A 20,657-nucleotide genomic window follows, 5' to 3' on the forward strand; every position below is an offset into this window, starting at 1 on the left:
GTGACTATGTAACAGAGATTTCGCAGGTTTTTGGTCTTAACTGTTCTGAAATTAGTGGAAGGCAACTTAACCTATAAAAAACAATATCTTTGAACATCTAAAGGAAGATATAACCTTAATTTGTGAATAGAAATCAAGCTACGGCTATAAATATCAATTTTGTGAAGACGCGCGGAAACAATTTGAAAACGTTTGCCTGACGTTTTCAAATTGCAATCCGTTTCCATCCGCGCTATCCTCAGCCAATATAATGCTAGTTAATAGTTTCAATGCTCTAATATTGCAATTTTTAATAAAAATGGACTATTATTTCTAGGTTTCATGCGAGACAAATATAAATTTTGGCTGTTCAAAAATCTGGTATAATCCGTGACATAGTCCCTTTAACGGTTTGGACCTCAGGTAGAGCCTTCACGAATGAAACTTTGTTCATTGCCCCATTTTCGGAGACTAAGTCAAAGCCGCACACAGATTGAATGGTATCAATTATTGTTGTCCTAACATTTCACTTTAATACAGGCTTATGTAGCTCTTGACAAATGTGATATACGTTGCTTTCTGTACCTCGCATGCAGATATAAATGTAACTGTTGTTTAACTGTCCTTTAAAATAGCAAGTAAGTAGCTTTGATTGCTAAAGCCTGAGTTCTTGTAAAAAAAAAAAAAACAGTCGAAGCAATAACACGATCTTTACCGTGAGCTCACCAACTTAGGAAATTCGGGAAAAAAAGCCTGAAAAAATTCAGGGCTTAAACGGGATCAAATCCATGACCCCCGCGATTTTCATGATTGTTTGAATTAGCTGGCCCACTGTCAGGATCATGTCATTGCGGGGTATTATCCGCCGTGTAAAGAATAACTTGATTTATTCTGTCAAACCACAGAAGAGCATACTTACTCTATTGATTGTTATGAATGTAGTATGTTCACACAGTTAGTTACGTGTGTTACTTCGGAATAAATATCTTAATAAAAGGAATCACCGGGGTTTCTTGCACTGTACTGAATTTTTGGTGCTATGATTCTGAATTTCCCTTAGCCTTGCTTAAACCACTTTTCCACACTGCAGCATGATTTTGATTCCATAAAAAAACGTATAATATTTTACTTTGGTGCTTATAGCTTGCGCGTAAGCCAGAATTTGGACTTTTTGCGAAACTGTTCCCACTTCTTGTCTTGCTCCTTTTCCTTCCGTTTTTCTCGGCTTTCTTATTCCCACTCCTTCCTACTCTTCACATTTTTCCTTTTGGCCAAAAAAGGTTTTGATGAAATCATTGGTAAACCCTGGAAAGAGGGCCACGATCAATTACAGGTGTTTTGACCTGTTTAAGCACCGATTTCGCACCAAAAACTGATTGTGTTTTTCTCGATTAGCTTTTTTCAGGATGCAATCCGCTACGCAAAATGAATAGTTCTGTGAACAAGTCAAACCTAGCTCTACCAGTTGCTTATCACCAAAATCTGCTGACGTGCAAATTGATGATGGCACAAGTAGTACATAAATATTGACAGCTCCTCTAAATGTCGACAAAAGTCGACTTTAGCATTGGAAGTGTTAAAGTGCGATTTTCTTCAATTTCCTTTGGTGAAATCTTCCAACATTTTCACGTTACATGCATAGAATGTACCACGAAAAAGTTTTAAACACCAAACAAGTAGATGCCGTTAAGTCAGCGCCTTTGTTCCTTGGAAGCTTGTGGTCATATAGATTTTCCTTCAAACCAAGTGTCAAGTAGTGCACCGAAGGAGACACGAGGAAACCTTTAGACGAAAGTTGTCATTTAACTCTTAATCAATGGAAGTTTATTTAAACAGTAAAGATTCTCAATAAAATTTTTTATTGATCAGGATTTCCTTTGAAATGTTCAACATAAATCCGTTTTAGATCATTCTTTCTGGAGCTTCGGTCAGTTCAATTCGGTCAGTAACAGATGCAGATTTCATCTTTTTCGTCACTTCTTGACGTTCCTGCTATCTATGGTTAAACTGAGGATACCTAAACTTCACAGGATTCGACCCAGGTTAGCCTAACTAACGCTCCGGTTAGCCTGAATAGCAGTCCGGTTAGCCTAAATGGATAGAAAAGAAATAAATGAGCATTCGATTACCCTAACTAGCACTCCTGTTAGCCTAAATCGCACTCCGGTTAGCCTACTTTAGCTTGGGTTGCTTGCGGTTAGCCTTTATAATAGGGTTAACGTTAGGGTTAGGGTTAGGATCCTCTGGCTTTATTATTAGTTCATCTCGGTTAATCTCATCTGATCGCAATATATAAGCGCCGCGTGGGATATGGAAAGAAAAATATAAAATTAAAGCATGCAGTGTTAAGTGACAAAGAACGCACCACGCTAGCTTGTAAGCTGCGAAGTTGTTAGTTTCTAAAGAAACTGTTGTGCTGCGTCTGTGGGCAGGTGAAATTCGAGATAAACTAATAATAAAGCCAGGATCCGAGCCAGGATCCGAGCCAGGATTCCGAGCCAGGATTCGAGCCAAGATTCGAGCTAGCATCCGAGCTAGCATCAGAGCTAGAATCCTTACGCTAACCCTAACCCCTAACCCTATTACAAAAGCTAACCGCAAACAACCCAAGCTCAAGTAGGCTAACGGGAGCGCTAGTTAGGCTTACCTGGCTCACATCTTAGCTCGTATCCTGGCTCTGATCCTAGCTTGGATCCTGGGTCGAATCCTGGGTCGAATCCTGGCTCGGATCCTGGCTCGAATCCTGGCTCGAAATTTAGGTATCCTCAAGTGAAACAGTTATGAAGCATCGTTCTTAGACATTTCGATGTTTCTTGTTCTCATTCGAACGAGCTCACAGAATTCTGACAATCAGGGTCCTGTTTTGCTGAACGTTAATCTTTACCAAAGTAACATAAATGTTTAGTTATTCCCTGTCCCAGGTGTTTTATGAGAGGACGTAAAAGCTCCATCTGCGCTTAGACTTTCATGAATTCTCTAGAAATCTTCATGACTCTTGTTGCATGACATTATCCGTTCGAATGAAAAGTCAGTGTTCCGCTCTTTGTTGGGCACGAAATGGGGAATCTGTAATTAGCCCTTATCACGGTTTTCGATGCCATCTTGACGGGGAGGCAAAGCGGGTATAAATTACAGTGTTTGTATGGGAATGCGACGGCAAATATCTTTTACAAACATTGAATTGTGGATAACTTTAAATTGTTAAGTAAAGATACTAGGCAAAAGTTTTTATTCGCCGAGTTTAAAGGATGTAGCTGGGCTAGAAAGCGTTCAGTTACGTTTTTAATTTCCCATACATTTGTTTGTATTTTCTCTGCAGATTTACGTTCCAGTTCGGTGAGTTGACGCGGTTCGCGGGAAAAAAAAATGTAGACAAATGCATGGGAAATTAAAAACGTAACTGAATGCTTTCTAGCCCCACTACATCCTTCAAACTTGGTGAATAAAAACTTTTGCCTAGTATCTTAACTTTTCAATTCATAAGTTGTCCAGAATTCAATTTTTGTAAAAGATATCTGCCGTCGGATTCCCATACAAACACTGTAATTTCTACCCGCTTTGCCTACTCGTCAAAATGGCGTCGAAACCGTGATAAGGATTCACATGGGAACCGGCTTGCTACGCAGCCTAGCAACACGCAAGTGCCGACCGTGAACTTGCTCGCCCCCGCTAACGTAATGAAATATCTGGAGTTTTCTTCGTTGTTGTTGAAACGAAATAGACATCAATATTTTACGCATTTGTTCGCCTTCAGATGATTTATCTATCACAAAAATGGGAAATAAGTGGGAGGAGTTACAATGAATAATAAAGTTCTCACTAAAGGAGTGAAAGGCTAAAAAGAGTTGCAATGACCTAAAGATACGTAGGTGTAAAATTAGCTACTACCTTTTACTGGATTAATTTGTTAGGATATAAAGCGTTACTCAATTGAGAGGGCAGGATATTGTAGATGTTAGTAACAAGTCGAAGTGGTATTTGATCAGTTGAGTAATAAAATTGTCACATTATTTTTGGATAACTTAGTTAAATTAAATTAAATTAAATATCTTAATTGACCACTCCCCGAGTGGGGCTTTTCAAGGCCAATGTAAACTAACTCTGAAACAAATATTGTAAATGAACATAACATTATTAAGAATCCCAACTAACAGGAGGCAGACCAGTTAGCTATTTATAAGCGTAGCCGAGGAGTTGAATTCGGGGCTACCGAAAACAACACCATCTAGTGGTCAGAACGGGACTTGAACCCACGACCTCCAGATTTCAAGTCCGGCGCTCTAACCACTCTAGAAACGTCTAAATGATCCAATAGTTTACCAAATCATTGTGTGTGATGTACAGTAAAAACCCGCGAGTAAAAATATAATTTTTCTAGGTTAGCCTTAACAGGTTCTTACATAAGGGGTTATTAACACAATTTTAGGCTATTGGTCTAGGTTCCTATTTTGTGAAGAAAAGTTTACATTGTCGCTAACAGAATTTTTAGTGGTGTTCAGCCTTTCCTTCATGAAAAATGCATACCATTTTATATATTTATTTTCATGTGTTTGTATCAAGAAAAGTATTTTATGATTTTCAACATTAGCATTTACATTGCAACTGGAGTGATTAGGCACCTAGATATCTTCAAAGAGTATTATGAAGAATGCTGACTTTTCTCATTTTTGAAAAAAGTAAACATTTTTTATTCATTCTAGATAATAAGAACCTGTTTCCAAATTTTAGACTAAATAGGTTCTTATAAAACGGGAGTCTTATTGGCAAATTTTAGTCTAACAGGTTCTTAAATGTTAGGTTCTTACTCACGGGTTTTTATTGTACTTATAACTTTTGCAAGCGGGTTCTATAGATCTGTCTGGCCGCATTGCTCTTTTCCGCTGCCGGCAGATACATCTAAACCTCAATTTTATGATAAAAGGAAGAGTAAAATGTTACAACCTGGTTGTTTAGCTGATAATTCTGGAAGCTACAGCTGCCCTCTTTTTTGCCTCAGGCGCAGAATACTGGACTTGTTTTGTAATTTCTTCCTTTATGCGCAAATGGACGCACGTAATTTTTCCTTCTTTTTATAATGCGTGGGTCACATAGTGCTGACTATTTTGTAACAACATTTGTGGACATTAGATGAAGATAATCTATTTTTTTTTACAGAATAATGAAAACTTCGCTGAAATATTTTCGCTTCATTTGAATCATTTTGTGACAATAAGATCATTGCTGAAAAGTGTATAAGTGGTTTACTACTTAGACTGAATTATTTTATTGTAGATCTAAGAATTCTAACAACAATATTAATTCCTTACTACAGCTACTCCATATGTAAAAACAAAATGGGAGCCGTTGAACTACACAATATATTATTAATAAGCAAGCATCTTACCATAATTAACACGTATATTAAAATGCTTATAAATAGACATTATATCTGACCATCATTAATATAATCTGTTTGACATTTGTTCCCCAGTTGGCAAAAAATTAATATGATACGTGTTTTGTCACGATAATAAAATAAAGTCTTATCTTAATTTTAATTAAAATAATTACTATAATTATATTCCTTAAAAAGTCAGTCGATTCTCGCATTTTGTGTTCTTATTAACTTCCGGCTTGTTTTCAAAGTGTCGTGATATGGCAACTTCACACAAAATTATGTTCATACATTTGAAATTTAGTTCATGTCGAAAAATAACGTTCAAATTGTCCAGTCGCTTTACAGAACATTATACAGTCGAACTTATAACTTTTGGAAGCGCGCTCCCTGCCTGCCGAATCGCTGTTTTCAGCTTTGGGCGGATGCACGAAACTTAGTCTTAATAAGGAGGTTATCACGGATATAAACAGATTTTTGAACAGCCAATTATTATATATGTGTTGTAGGAAACCAAAAAATAATAGTGCATTTTTATGAAAAATTGCTATAATAGAGCACTGAAACTGTTAACGAGCTTCTTTGGCTGAGGATGGCTGGGATGGAAATGGATTGCAACTTGAAAAATCGAGGCTAAAATTTTCATGTTGTTTTCGCGAGTCTTCAAAAAATCGATATTTAGCGCCAAAGTTTGATTTTTCCACAAACTAAGGTTATATCTTCCTAAAGATGTTCAAAGATATTATTCTTCGTGCTCCATTGCCTACCGCTAATTTAGAACAATTTTGACGCCATGACGTAGCTTCTTAAATGACATGAAGAAAGGTGAAATGCTACAACACGCAGGTGTTTTTGGCTGAGAATTCTGGAAGTTTTATGTACCTTCATGCTTTGTCTCGAGCGACGAGTCCTGCGTTAAATGATCTCTTTTCATATGCGTAAATGGACACACGTATTTTTCCTTCTTCAGTTATACGCGTAGGTCACGTAAGTCCGAATTATTTTTAACATCATTTGTGGACATAGGATAAAGATATAATCAATTTTTTGCATAATAACCAAAATTTCGTTGAAATATTTTTTTGCTTCATTCGATACTACATTTCACTGACAATGCGTAAGAATTATAACAACAATTCCTCATTACGGATACTCCATATTTAAACATTATAATTACCACCATAATTAGCACAGGACATAAAGCAAAAAAAATGCTTAATAGCCATGATGTTATCGACCTGACAATTTTTAGTTTGGAATTTGCCTGAAAAACTCGCCATTCGTGGACTTCCGGCTTTTTATAGCGTGTCATGATCGTAATCTCGCTTCATAATCACATTCAAGCTTGTCATACATTTATATCTCGCTTTAAACGTTTTGAGACGGTTTGATAATTAAAAGGCCTCTAGTCATATCGCAAAGTTGTTAGTTTCTAAAGAAACTATTGTGCTACGTCGGTGGGCAAATGAAACACTTAGTTATATATGTAGCATGATTCTCAGACATTTCGAGGTCTCTTGTTGTTTTTCGAGCAATCTCGCTCGGACCTTCGGAGAAACGGTCTACTAGTCAGACTGCTTAACGCTAGCATTCCCTCGATAACCAATATTTTCTCAATTATTTTTTTTTCAATAAGCAAATTTTTAGTTATTCCCCGTCCCAGGTGGGGGGGTTTTATTAGGAAGTTTGAAAGCTCGGCTATAATTAGACACAGTTTGCTGAATTCTCTAGAAACAGACATGACTCTTGCTCCATGACATTTGTTATTGTCACAGAGAGTTTCTTACGTCAGTAAATATTAGCCTTTCATCTTTATTTGTCGCTATATTTACACCCTGCTTGCACGGCAGACAAGTATTCTAATCAAGCAACACGGATACGCTGAGTGAATATTCCAAGGTAGGACAATTTCCATAATGCTATGTTCTCTCTATACTAATTACTACGGGAACAGTAGTTGTCTAAGTGTTTTTTTTTAGCGAAAATCAATCCCTTATGATTATTTGAGAAATGCAAGACCATCTTAGTATAAATATAGATCTGGGCTGAGTTGTTCAAAACACGATTAAGCTAATCCAGGATTACCTTGAATTTTGATCTTAGTTTGTTTTTAACGTTTCAGTGACGTTTTCTGCTGATATTTTCTGTCCTCCAGTTTTGACTCCACCTAATCTCAAACTCCTGAAAACATAGGCAAAAAACACTTTTATGCAAGAGAAATTGAACCCTCGATCAATTTTATTTTTTTTTTTTTTTTTTTTTTTTTTTTTTTTTTTTTTATTATGTATTTACTAGTTTTAATATAATTTTTCTCTCGGTAGCCTAAACATGATGAAAGCAATGTGGGTACTTTCCTGTGCGTTGCTGGTTCGCCACCTGGAGACTAGTGCCCAGGGCTCTAGGAACTCAACCCATCAAGATGAACATCTAAAACAATTCTTCGATAAACGTTGCGAAGGCGTGTTAAAGAGAAATGGGTTCTGGGATGCTAGATGCTATTTAAATGGGTCTTCAAGAACTTTAGCACCTATGATTCTCTTTGAATCATTGTAAGAAAGCATTTTTTTTAATTTGCTAATATGTAATAGTCTCTGTAGCAATACCTGTTTGCCAAATTATTAGTAACCAGTTGTGTATGCAACCCACAGACGACTGATATATAATAAAGGAGACGAGGCATGAAGCAGGGGCACCCAGCGAAAAAAATTCTACTATAGGTGTTGGAACACAGTGTTTCGTTATAAGTGTACTTTTTGTGCGATTTAAGGCCTTGTTTTAAAACGCTAAGAAAAGTGTATCTTTCCGGTAAATTTTTTTAGCTGGACTTTCAAACTGCAAGAAATTTTAGGGAACGAAATATTAATTATTACCTGAATTTACGAGCCACTGTGTTGCCTTTTCGGCTGGTGTATTTTCGTACCCAAAACGACATTTTTCTTTCTCCGAAAACAACAGGCATTACTTTCCCCATGTCAGAAAAGTTAAGGAAATCTTAAGTTTGTTACCACATTTTAATCCGAAAATCGTAGGATGATTTTAAGTCTTCCGAACAAATATTCACCGAAACGGTCTACTGGGTGCCCCTGATAAAGTACAAAGTACACCTTATCATATTTTTTTACAGTTGGACTACATTTGTTATATAGTGTTGATTTTTTTTATTATTTTGTAGGGATCTATCCAGAAACAGCCTTCAATCCATACCGACGGAGTTTTTGCTCAATCAGAGTCACTTAGTTAATCTGTAAGTAGCTGGAAAGTAGAAAACTAGCTCTAAGGAAATTTTAAATGTCCGTCCCATCGTGCTCACTGAGGCAGGTTTTGTTAACCTTTACCCTACTTTATTAGTTGATCATAAAAAATGTATTGTATAGTTAGTAATAGTATATACAGTAGTCGGTAATGTAAGTATTATATTGTAAATCGTGTATAATATTGTAAGAAGTGTAAGGACATGTACATGGTCTAATTATGTGTTTCATGTTTTAGCACTCTGGCACACAACTATATCTCCACTATTAAAGACGGCGCTTTTGGAAAACTCTACAACGTTACGTTTTTGTAAGTTCTTTTCTTTTCTTCAGTACAATTTTAATATAAATTCAACTTAAACATGCATTGGAGGCCTGATGCGTCGCCTGGCGCTCAAAGGTCAGATGATGATGATAACGACGACGACGACAACGATGATGATGATGATGATGATGATGATGATGATGATGATGATGATGATGATAATAATGATACATTGGAAGTTTACATTGAGTTTCGAAACATCAACTTTAAAAAAATGTTGTTATTCAAATTGATCTTTTGACACGAATTGTTTCGTCTAAATCAAACCTACAACTTGCTCTCAACTGTTGCAACAAAGACGCACCTCTGTCGATGACACCGAAGTTGTGACTAAGCATGTCGTATACAAAAGTGATAACAAAGACTTGCACCTTGCCGGACGACACTTTACCTATAATTGTCTTGTTAACAACATGTTTTCACGCTCTAGGGACCTCAGCTTTAATCCCTTGCAAAGATGGGAAGGTGACGTATTGAAACAACTTCCAAACCTCGTGACCTTGGTCGTGACTGGAGATGCTTGGATCCCTGAAAGCAACGTCTTGGGTCTACCATCACTCCAAAGAATCTTAGGCGTAACATGGAGCCACGAATGCACCAATTGTACACTATTTAAGGCGAACCTTTCTGCTTTCTCGATATCCAACGTGGAACACCGCAACGGCAAGTTAGTAACTAAGTTTGTCGAGCATGGGTTTTATCCATTTTGCTCCCAGAGAGTATGTTCACCCTCTATGCTGATATATCCCGACAAATCGGAAATAGTGAAGATGACAAATGTACCTAAGAAACTTTTTTATAGTTCTTATGTGCTTGGTGCAATCGCCATTCTACTCAACTTTGTTATTTTATTCACGGTGGTATCTTCCAAATCTCTTCGCAAAACAACGTCCATGCTACTAATCGCCAACATGGCTCTTTGTGATCTCCTGATTGGAATATACTCCGTAATCATTGGCAGCTTAAACATCTTTAACTTTCTGTCCAACGTGAGTGTGAAGACAGGAGGTGAGAAGCTTGTTCTTGGAGGTGGTATCCTTTGTCCGCTTGCCTCATCTATCTTCACGTCGGCCGAGTGTGTAGCCGCAGTCACCTCCCTTCTTCTTACCATCGAGAAATATTGTTCGATAGTGCACTGTATGGATCGTGGCCATTGCTTGAGCAAGAAAGTGGCTGCAATATGCTTGCTGTTCGTCTGGGCTACATCACTGGGATACGCTCTCTGCCCTTTGCTCCACGTTCCAAATTTATCTTACAGTGCAACTATGATGTGTAGCTTTCCAGTTGCAAAGAAAAACACATTCCTTATCTGCTTGGGAGTTCTAATAGCACTCTACATTGCCAACATCCCTCTGTACGCGGGAATATTTCTGTTTTCCAGCCGTTCAGGCGCTCGGTTGGGAGTCAGACGCCGAAATGCAGCCGTCCTCAAAAGGATCGCCCTTGTTATTGGCAGTAATTTTCTTTTCCTGTTAACGCCAATGATTTTGATCATAACATTTGTGCCGGTCGAGAATATTGACGAAACCATCGAACTGAACAGTGAACCTAGTACTCAGATGCTATTTGTGTTTGGATTCTGGTTTCCCATCGCTTGCCTTGGACTAAATGCTTGCATAAACCCTTTTCTATTTGCCTTTAGACAAGAGCAGTTTGTAAAACAGATCAAGAAGTTGCTCCAAATGATTGGCCTCGTTCGTGCTCCCATGAGACAAGAAGGACCTGCGCCGATGTTTGAGCTGTCGTCCAAAGTTTCACCTCAAGTTGTACTCACCAAATTCACTCAATACAACAAGTAACTAGCTAAGATAGACAACAGTTGACTTTAACGTACAATTGTGCAGAAATGATTGTTATTTTACTCAGCACAGGCTGTTCATAGATGAAGATGAAGAAGAATCGTATTTAAACAAGAACACTTGGCAGTCAATATGACTGAATTACGTGTTGTTTCAATTTTATAAAAATGTATAAAAATAATAAAGATGGTAAATTTTAAGCTCGGTAATAAATAATGAAGATGAAGTTTTTCAACATGACATGAGCATGGGACAAAGAAAAATTCTGAGTCCCCGACGGGAATCGAACCCATGGCCTCCCAGATACCGGTTGGGCGCTCTAACCAACTGAGCTACGAGAGAATCGTTGTGAGCTTGGCCATTTACTAGGTTGATATGTGACACACGTCCTGCACACTGCTAGGATCAGCAATGTCGAAATCATCAAGTTTATAGTAAATAATAAAGATGATAAATTTTTACCATCTTTTTATCTTTTTAGCAGTATGCAGGACGCGTGTCACATATACCCAGCTCACAACGATTCTCTCGTAGCTCAGTTGGTTAGAGCGCCCAACCGGTATCTGGGAGGCCATGGGTTCGATTCCCGTCGGGGACTCAGAATTTTTCTTTGTCCCATGCTCGTGCCATGTTGAAAAACTTCATCTTCATTAATGTATAAAAACTATGTATAAAACAGAATTAAAAAATATTGGAAACTTTTTACAATTTAAAGCTATTAAAAACTATTAAAAACGATTTACATGTTGTAACTTAAACTATATGGCTGATTATAAAAGAGTTTGAAAACGGTAACTCTCTCGTGTTACGCAGTTGACAACGATAAGTTGATCTCTAAGGCAGCATATCGACTAGTTTGTGATCTTTTGAAACTACAATATCATTAAATAGGCTCTTAGATAGTTGATCACGCCTGCTAGGGTGCCTTTCTGTACCCTGAGTTTCTGTACCCTGAATTGGGGATTAGATTTTTAACAAAGAAAATTTAAGTCTAGCTAATCAAACTGACCGTAGTAAAATTCCTTACAACAAAGGGATTTTAAAACTGTTTATTTGATTTGCCAAATTTAAATTTCTTTTGTTAAAGATCCAGCCAATCAAATCATGTGTCCCCAAAGCCACTTCTTCCTCAGGCTCAGCCGGCTAAGAGGAACGAGCGGCTCTGGAGACGAGAATGTACATAGCTTAGCTTGGTAGACGTGAGTTGATTTCCTTTTGACGTGAGTTGATTTTCTTCCACTGTAAGTTGATTTTCTTTTGAAAGTAATGTTTGTAAGTATTGGAATGTAGCGTAAGTAGGCATGCACTGTGAGCAAATTTTTGTAAAATAAGCAGCGTGTTTTTTGTAAGTAATGTATTGCAATTGTTTGCAAACTAAAAAAGTTGATTTACTAGTGTAATAGTAGTTCAAACTCTAGATATGAGTAATTCAAATCGCAGTTTGATTCAACAAGAATGCTTATTTGATTTGTGTCTTGATATACGCGAAAAGCACAAGATTATGTAAAAAGTATCCCTATTTTGCATAGAAATAATATATAGATTTAGACAAGCCTAAGAAATATCCCCAGTTATTTCATTTTTTCTGGATTTTACAATTATGTCTCAATTCTGATAAATGAGCGGGCAAAATATTTATACACCTAATTGCAATAAGGTTGTCATAGAAAAAAGTAAAAAGGAAAAAGTCAAATAGGAATTAATTAAGCGCATGCATGAAATTTATTTGTTCAAATGGCCTCAAAATGCTTCAAAATACGAATAAATCAATTAATCTTGTTACAGCATAAAAATGTGGACTTAAAAAGTGCAGATTAAACTCGTGAAATTTCTGTAAATGCTACCACTTATGAAACTAAGCTAATTAATTCCTATTTACCTTTTTTCTTTTTTACTTTTTTCTATGACAACGTTATTGCAATTAGGTGTATCTAGAATGAAACATCGAATTAAAGAATGCCTTTAATGAATTGTTACTTTAGGAGGAAGGCTTTATTGGTATTGATCATGCAGGGCCCCCCCAACGGATAATTTCGGTAAATATCTCTCCGGAAGGCCTGTTTTCCTCCTAGATGTAATATAGAAAATGTGGCATCTGTTGTTTTCGGAAAGGTAAAAATGTTATGTTAGGTACGGGTAAACGGCACCTACGATTTTCAGAAGGTAACAACAGCCAGCAAATTTGGGTAATGTGATTTTGTTCACAAAAAGTTTCTGTCACGTTGATATTCAGCTAGAAAACTTAAAAGATTCAACTATGTTTGTTTAAGCAAATATCCCATGAAATTCCCTTAACAATACAGAAAAACAATACAACGACATTGGAAGACTCTTGACTGAACTTCCTCGTTGAGAGCTCCTGATCATGACTGTTGAATTATTATACGTACTGAGGTTATTGCTCGAATTGATAACGCTTACTAATTTGTCTAGATTTTCTCTACAATAATGACGGCGAAGGCATTGTGGTCCTTGTTTGTTAGTGAGGCTTAAATATTAGTCCGTTTGTATTCACAGGTATGACAATTTTGCTTTACAAGCTACTTTGATCATAATCATCAGTTTCCTCTCGTTAAGTAGCCAAATATCATACGAAAATGTAAGGCTGCGCTCAAATCGAGATTCGCAAAACCTCGCGAAGCTACATATGAATTCTGTATATGAATTCTTTTCCATGAGATCCTTGGAGTGTGCGTCGCTTTAGAGAAATGGAGACCACATTACAAAATTCGTTTAGTCATAATACTATGAAACGCCAACACAGAATGCGACATATAAAATCATTTTTTTTAAAAAAAAATTCGCTTTATTGGCAAGTAAACATTTAACGAGAAAAACTATAGGATAAACTCACTACAGTCTCGATCTTGATGTGAATAAATTCTGTATATTTTGGGTGCGTGGATGACCACATACCCGCTTTATAATCAGGGGCACCCAACAGACCGTTTGGGTTAATATCTGTTCGGATGACCTATTATCGCCTGAGATTTTTGGTTTAAAGTGTGATGAAAACCTGGAGATTTTAACAGCTCAAATTTTCGTGACATGGGCAAAATAACGCCTACTGTTTTCGGAGAGAGAAAAATGTCGTTTTGGGCACGAAAAAAAGCCAGCTTTGATTTTCGAGAAGGCAACAGCGGCTCGACAATTCGGGAAGTAATATTTTGTTCCTTAAACTTTTATGAATTTTAAAAAGTTCAGCCAGCGTATCCGAAAAATGTAATTTGTGATAGTCGTATATTAGCAAAAAATAACTGTTTTGCCAGCACGGACCAGAGGGTTGGGCGCGGGTTTGCGGTGTGCAATGTATAGTCGGATTTGAGTTTGTAATAGGTGATCGTTAGGAAGGTGAGACATTCTACGGTCAGCCTTCGCCACGTTTTGGTCAATGTTTGGTTTTGCACTGGACTAAACTAAAGTCAGAGAAATTATTCCTCGGATCAATCGTGATCTTCTTGGTCAGATAAAGAATCTTGTCGCGACTATAATTTCAGTTCTACCAATATTTTCTCTTGGTTCTACGAGATCGAGCGATGCGGTGCCGTTGAGCAGATGTGGGATATTGAAAGATGCGTGTTGCTCCTCCTTTCGTTCATTAAGAAGAGTAATGAAGATCAGTTTGGAGCTAACAAATCGGTCCTAGAAGCAATTGAAGACGATATAGTCGGTCTTTGTCGTAAAGACTTTGAGAAATCCAAGAAAGCGTTCTATCGAGAAATGTCTTTTTAGTCACCGTTCTGCTTTGGAATACAAACATCACGACGTGGCGGATGTCAGACGAAAACGATGAGAAGAAAACTTATAGAGCTGAAGCAGGCCAGATTTTGCTTTTCCTGTGGAAAACCAGGTCACTGTAGAGACTCCTTCCTTGTGCTGGTCCTGCCGACTTACGGTCAAAGTGGCTAGGCAACAACGCCCAGGATCAAGGTGTTGTTTGTTCCATTTTACTCTTGATTTGATTTCCTTTTGATTCGTTAACCCTTTTATTCGTGTTTTGTTTAAAGGCAGATTGCGTAGATCACTTCAGTTTTGGAAAGTAATTGCCACGACTTGTTTCATAATAGGCACTATTAGTCGGGCTTCATGTTGCCACTACTTATAATTCCACCGCTTTTTGTTGCAACGAACAATTAATCGCTTATTTACTGATGCTGGAAAATTTATCTGCCTTTGTTTAGATCACTATAACGGGCTTATTAGTTTGGAATGTATCACTTTGTTTTCTACACCTCCACTATCTGTTCCTATTTTGATTCCTTGTTAAAGCGTTTATTGTTTTATCTTGATCTTGGTAGCTTTATGCGCATAAATTCTATTGTTGCTATGAGCTAAGTTTTCGCGTTAGTCTCCAATGCATTTTGCGTCCTACAGTATTAGTACTTTACTTTATGGCCTTTTTTAGCCTTCTGCTTGAAGAGCACGTGTCCTTGAGGGGTCTATGATATGAGATTGTTTATGTTGAAGATTTGATTACAGTGCCCTTGAGGGGTCTATGATACGATATTGTTTATGTTGAAAATTTGAATACAGTGCCCTTGAGGGGTTTATGATACGAGATTATTTATGTTGTAGATTTGAATACAGTGCCCTTGAGGGGTCTATGATATGAGATTATTTATGTTGAAGATTTGAATACAGTGCCCTTGAGGGGTCTATGATATGAGATTATTTATGTTGAAGATTTGAATACGGTGCCCTTGAGGGGTCTATGTTTAATGATTGGCAATGAAGATTTATTATTTATTCTGAAGATTTATTATCACTGCCCTTTAGTGGTGTATGTAGAGTATGTTTCTTGTAGTTTTGTTTCTTTCTGGAATTAGCGTTCATAAATATTGAATTGCGTTTCTCTGGAAGTTGCTGTCTGTATGTATTAGCTTGCTTAGTCTCTCTTTTGTTCAGGTACCATGTGCCTTTATTCCTAGCTGGGGTTTTCTTTTAATTTCTTATATATTTCCCCCCTTTTTTGTTTGTTTTCACATATTCCTTTATTATTACTTTGTTTCGTTTTTTCTTTAGACATTTCTGGCACGAGGTTATGGTCTTCACCTACATGTGATACAGGAGAGGTGTCTTTATTATTAAAAAAAAGAAAGAAAGAAAGAAAATGAAATTTACAGCTCTTGTTTTCGAGTGCTTGAGGGATTTCTCTTAGTTACACAAGAGTTTTCAACAGATGGAGATCTTTTGCCTCAACTGTGTTGGGTACCAGTCCCATCCCTGTAAAGCCCATCAATTGTGCCTCGTTTTTGCAGTTAATGCTGGATTCGAGCATATCAGTTTTTTCTATCAGTTGCGCATTCCATGGTTTCAAGTCGCTGCACGATCTGGCAAGCTTGAGTGTCCCAATTATCCTTCACTGTTATAGCAGTTAAAGAAAGTATGGTCCACCAGCTAATCACCGAAAGGAATGCCCAGAATCAAGGTGTAGTTTGTTCTATTTTGCTTTTGCTTTGTTTCCAGTTTTGATCCTAGTCATCCTTTGGTTTTTTCATACTAGCCGCGTTTAGCGCTTTTCATCTTATTTTACATTAATTCAATTGTTTTTTGTATTTTATTTCCTAGATCATGAGTCTGAAGCTTTGCAATTGCCATTTATTGACCCCACTTTCCGTTTACATGTTCTATTGGTGTATTGTGATATTAAATCTGGTGTCAAGTAGAAAGATTGTGTTTAATTATCACTTCAGTATTTTGGAAAGTTTTTGGCGCACCTTGTTTCATATTAGGCACTATAAGTCGGGCTTCAGTTGCCACTGCTTTTAATTCTGTGGTTTTTGTTACAAGGTACAATGTTAGATTTACCGGTAGTGATGCTGTAATCTGTTTTCGCTAAGATCGCTATTGAGGAGCAATGTTAGATTTAGTGTTGCTGGGATCTGTCTTTGCTGAGATCGCTATTACGAACTTTTTAGTTTGCAATGTTTCGTTTTCTTTTCAACACCTCCTACGATATTTAATCCTTTATTTATTCCTTTTTTTAAAATTCGAGGAAAAGCGTTTGTATTATTGATCTTGATCTTGGTGGCTTTAAGCAATAATTTTAGTATTGTTACAAGCCAAGGTTTCGCGTTGGTTTCCAATGCATTTCGCGTCCCACAATGTTAGTACATTGCTATTTGGCTTTGAAGCCTTCTCCTTGAAGATGACGTGGCCCTTGACATGTGCCGTTTACGAGTCTATAACATTAGTTTGTAATTTTCGATCATTTGTTTAACAGTGCCTTTAAAGGGTCTATGATATAAGATTGTTAATGTTGAAGATTTGTATACAGTGCCCTTGAGCGGTCTGTCATACGAGTTTGCTTATTTTGAAGATTTGTAAACACTGCCCTTGAAGAGGCTGATGCGAGACTGTTAATGTTGAACAATTGTATATCAGATAGTACCTTTGAGTGGTGTAGAGAGTATCTTTATTGTAGTTTTGTTTCTTTCTGGATTAAGCGTTCATAAATATTTTTTGTGTTTCTTTGAAAGTTGCTTGTCTGTATGTATTAGCTTGCTTAGTTTCTGTTTTGTTTAGGCATCTTGTGCCTTAATTCCTGGTTGGGGTTCTTTTTTAATTTCGTATATATTTCCCCTCTTCTTTTTCGTCACATATTCTTTTATTTTCACTTGGTTTTTCGTTTTTTCTGCAGACATTTTTGACACGAGGTTCTGGACTTCATCTACCTGTAATACAAGAGAGGTGTCTTTATTAATGGTGAAAATGAAATTTACAGCTCTTGTTTCCAGAACTTCCGGGACTTCTCTTAGCTACGCAAGAGTTTTCAACAGATGGAGATCCTTTGGTACAACTGTGTTGGCTACCAGTCTCATCCCTGTGAAGCCCATCAATTGTACATTGATCTGCAGTATCTGCTGGATTGAAGCAAACTAATCAGTTTCTTCTATCAATTGCGCTTTCCATGGTTTCAAGTGGCTGCACGATCTGTGAGCTACCCACTCAGGTGGAGCCTCTTTAGCTGCGAATTCTGGCGTCTCTGCAAGGAATCTCCGCTGTCATGGCCCTTTGGCCTCAACCTCTGTTAAGAACACTTACATTCAGTGAACACTCTCTAGCAAGTAGATTAGAAGTTCAAAATTATTGTCACTTTTGCTCAAGCCCTTTCTTTTTATCTCTATATGTTGGCTCGGCTGGCCAACGCACCCAATTTATAACTGAGATGTGTGTCCGGATGTGTAGTGGAGGCAAAACATGTAATTTGTGATAGTCGTAGATAAGCATAAATTACTGTTTTGCCGGCACGGACCAGAGGGTTGGGCGCGGGTTTGCGGTGTGCAATGTATAGTGGGATTTGAGTTTGTAATAGGTGACCGTTAGGAAGGTGAGACATTCTACGGTCAGCCTTCGCCACGTTTTGGTCAATGTTTGGTTTTATTTTTATTTGCTTTGTCATCCGTGGATGCAGGCTTACGCTTCGTTTTGTTTAAGTATTTAGTTCTCCTATTATTATTGTATCACTGTAAGATCATATATTTCGTAAAGTATTGTTTACAGTATGTTAGATAAGAATACCCTAAAACCCCAAGGGTTGCGCCACTGCCTTGGTCGGGGGCACACGTTCCCCGTTTTCTCCACTTGCTGGTTTTTAGGGGTTTTCGTGTCCGGCTCTGGTGCATTAAGTTTTCTAACGCTATTCATAGTTTGTAATTTCTTGTATCATCCGTTGAGATTGAATAAACGGAACGGTGGCTCAGCTGGCCAACGCACCCAATTTATAACTGAGATGTGTGTCCGGATGTGTAGTGGAGGCAAAACGATACAATTTTCTTAGCGTTTAAAAACAAGGTTTTAAAATGCACAAAAAGGACACGATTATAACGTAAAAACGGTGTTCCGACACTTATAGTAAAATTTTCTCGTTGGGTGCCCCTGGATAATCATTTTGATTCAAGACTGAATTTCTTACCAATTGGATGTAAAGAACAAACAAAGATTTTTCCAAGCATGGGTGAACAAGACAGTCAGACAATAAGATCAACAAATCAAGATCTGGAAAGAATCGGCGGAGACGGGTTGATAACTCGACACCAAGGAGTTCTTCAAATCTATTTTCTTTGTTTTCATTTTCCCTATAATTATTGCAGCGAAAGTATTGTGGTCAAGTTTGAACTCCGTTTATCTGCAACACTCTTCTTTGCGGAAGCTAGCTAGACGCATTTGAATCAAATATCTGGATTAAACCGAGTATTCTGAGGTACGACAATTTTGACTTACATGCTATCATGGTCAGTAATTTTCCTCCCCTTCATGATCAGTAGCTAGTGCTAGTTAGCTGAGTGCAACACTAACGATGATCTATTGTTAAATTATTTTGGCAAAATCTCTACCAAACGAAAATGAAAGGTCACGTTTAAAATGGATATTCGCAAAACCTCACGAAGCTATATGGCTTCTATTTTCCATCAGATCCTTGGTGTGCGCGTGGCTTTAGAGAAATGGAGACTACATAACCATACTATAACCAGTACAAAATTCTACATATATATCATTTTTTTAATTCGTATTATCTGCAAGTTTACGTTCCCGTTGAAGTTGATTGCGAGCCTTCGCGTTCTCAACCAAGCCACCTTTATTGTGCTTTCAAAGAGAGCACGGCTCTATCAAAGTATTTTCGACTGTACAAAAATATTGTTTAGTTTAAGTATTAAAATTTCCCTGTCGCCTTAAGATACTTGGTATGCGCTTGGATTTGAAAAAATGGAGACCGAATCAAATTTTTATCAAATGTCTTTCGTAGAACTATAACGCGCTAGTACAAAATGCGACATAGATAGACAACTAATACATAGACAATAATCCTTAACAGTCAGACAATAAGATAAACAAAGGAGGAATAGGCAAGGATCAGCGAAGGAGGTGATTTGATAGACAGATAGGAGTTTTTTAAATCTCTCAATGCTAAAAGAAAGAAGCAAAAACATGGCAAAGTCCCACAGAACATAACAAAAGGAAAACTAAGAGGATTGCCGCGGTTTTCGCCAAAGTTTAACATCCTTTACTTGATAAATTTAAGTTTAATTTATTCATTAAGAGAAATTCAGGAAAGACATGTATTGCGGTGTCAATATAGTTCATTTACATGTACAATCAATTTGACGGCAGGAGCCATGGGCTCCTGAATTCGGGCTCCTGTTTTGACGTATTAGAAGCCAAGAACGCAATTGGCCATGTTCACTTTTTACCGAATGGTAATGAGGTTATGTTATGGGCCGCATTTTCTCACTCGAACACTCACTCACTCAATCACTCACTGGATTCTGATATCAAACCGCAATTAATTCATCATTAAACGAGAAACGTGCTGACAGAAGGGTCCTTTAAACGCATTCAGCACATGTCAATCAGAAACAAATTATTCTTCAACCTCGTTCCAGGGTCTCTCTCTTTCAGGGAACTAAATTGAATTTCACAAAACAAATCGAAAGAGGATCACTTACACTTATCCTCTGGTGATAAAAGAGAATAGAATTCGCTCAACGAAGCCTCAGAGCATAGGCTATCAATGACCCATTCACGTAAGAAAACATTCAAAGAAGCGTTTTAGTGAACACAACATTCATGCACGTTTTTGTTTCGCGTCACATCATCTTCGTGTCACGTCATCCGTTCTTGATCTTTTTGAGTCGTGCAGAAACGCGCATCTTTCTCTCAAATTTTATTCGCTGCTAAAAAAAAGTAAACATATTCACAAAACAAATTTACTTAATGCTAAAAAGATTCAAAGGTTACACTTAAATATTTTTGTGATAAAATACGGAATTGGCGCTATGAACTACATATAGTTACGCTTTAATAAACTGTTATAAAAAATTATTACGCTCGCCTTGTGACGTGTTTTAGTCAACACAACATCCACGGCACGTTTTTGTTTCGCGTCACGTCACCTCGTGTCACGTCATCCGTTTTTTTCGACTTTTTTG

At 37.4% G+C, this 20,657-nt stretch overlaps 2 protein-coding genes across 2 annotated transcripts in view; both read left to right on the forward strand.

Annotated features, from left to right (window-relative positions):
• Nucleotides 1-20,657, forward strand: part of LOC144628305 (cilia- and flagella-associated protein 100-like) — a 94,771-nt gene that overhangs the window by 58,974 nt on the left and 15,140 nt on the right. The gene's annotated exons all lie outside the window — the stretch shown is intronic.
• LOC144628159 (lutropin-choriogonadotropic hormone receptor-like) lies at nucleotides 7,204-10,769 on the forward strand. Its single transcript, XM_078486222.1, has 5 exons — nucleotides 7,204-7,252; nucleotides 7,675-7,902; nucleotides 8,526-8,597; nucleotides 8,843-8,914; nucleotides 9,360-10,769. Exons 2-5 carry the CDS (start codon nucleotides 7,682-7,684, stop codon nucleotides 10,726-10,728), a joined length of 1,734 nt encoding a protein of 577 aa, XP_078342348.1. The 5' UTR covers nucleotides 7,204-7,252; nucleotides 7,675-7,681; the 3' UTR covers nucleotides 10,729-10,769.

The sequence above is a fragment of the Oculina patagonica genome, chromosome 10 (assembly GCF_052425735.1).
Source record: "Oculina patagonica isolate OP01 chromosome 10, crgOcupat, whole genome shotgun sequence".
NCBI lineage: Eukaryota > Metazoa > Cnidaria > Anthozoa > Scleractinia > Oculinidae > Oculina > Oculina patagonica.

What these genes read in the sequence shown, in the direction of transcription:
- LOC144628159 (XM_078486222.1), top strand. Translation starts at nt 7,682, where the DNA reads ATGATGAAAGCAATGTGGGTACTTTCCTGTGCGTTGCTGGTTCGCCAC. An exon ending in ATGATTCTCTTTGAATCATT is followed by an intron (nt 7,903 to 8,525) that starts GTAAGAAAGCAT and finishes ATTATTTTGTAG; the next exon opens with GGATCTATCCAGAAACAGCC. An exon ending in CTCTACAACGTTACGTTTTT is followed by an intron (nt 8,915 to 9,359) that starts GTAAGTTCTTTT and finishes TTCACGCTCTAG; the next exon opens with GGACCTCAGCTTTAATCCCT.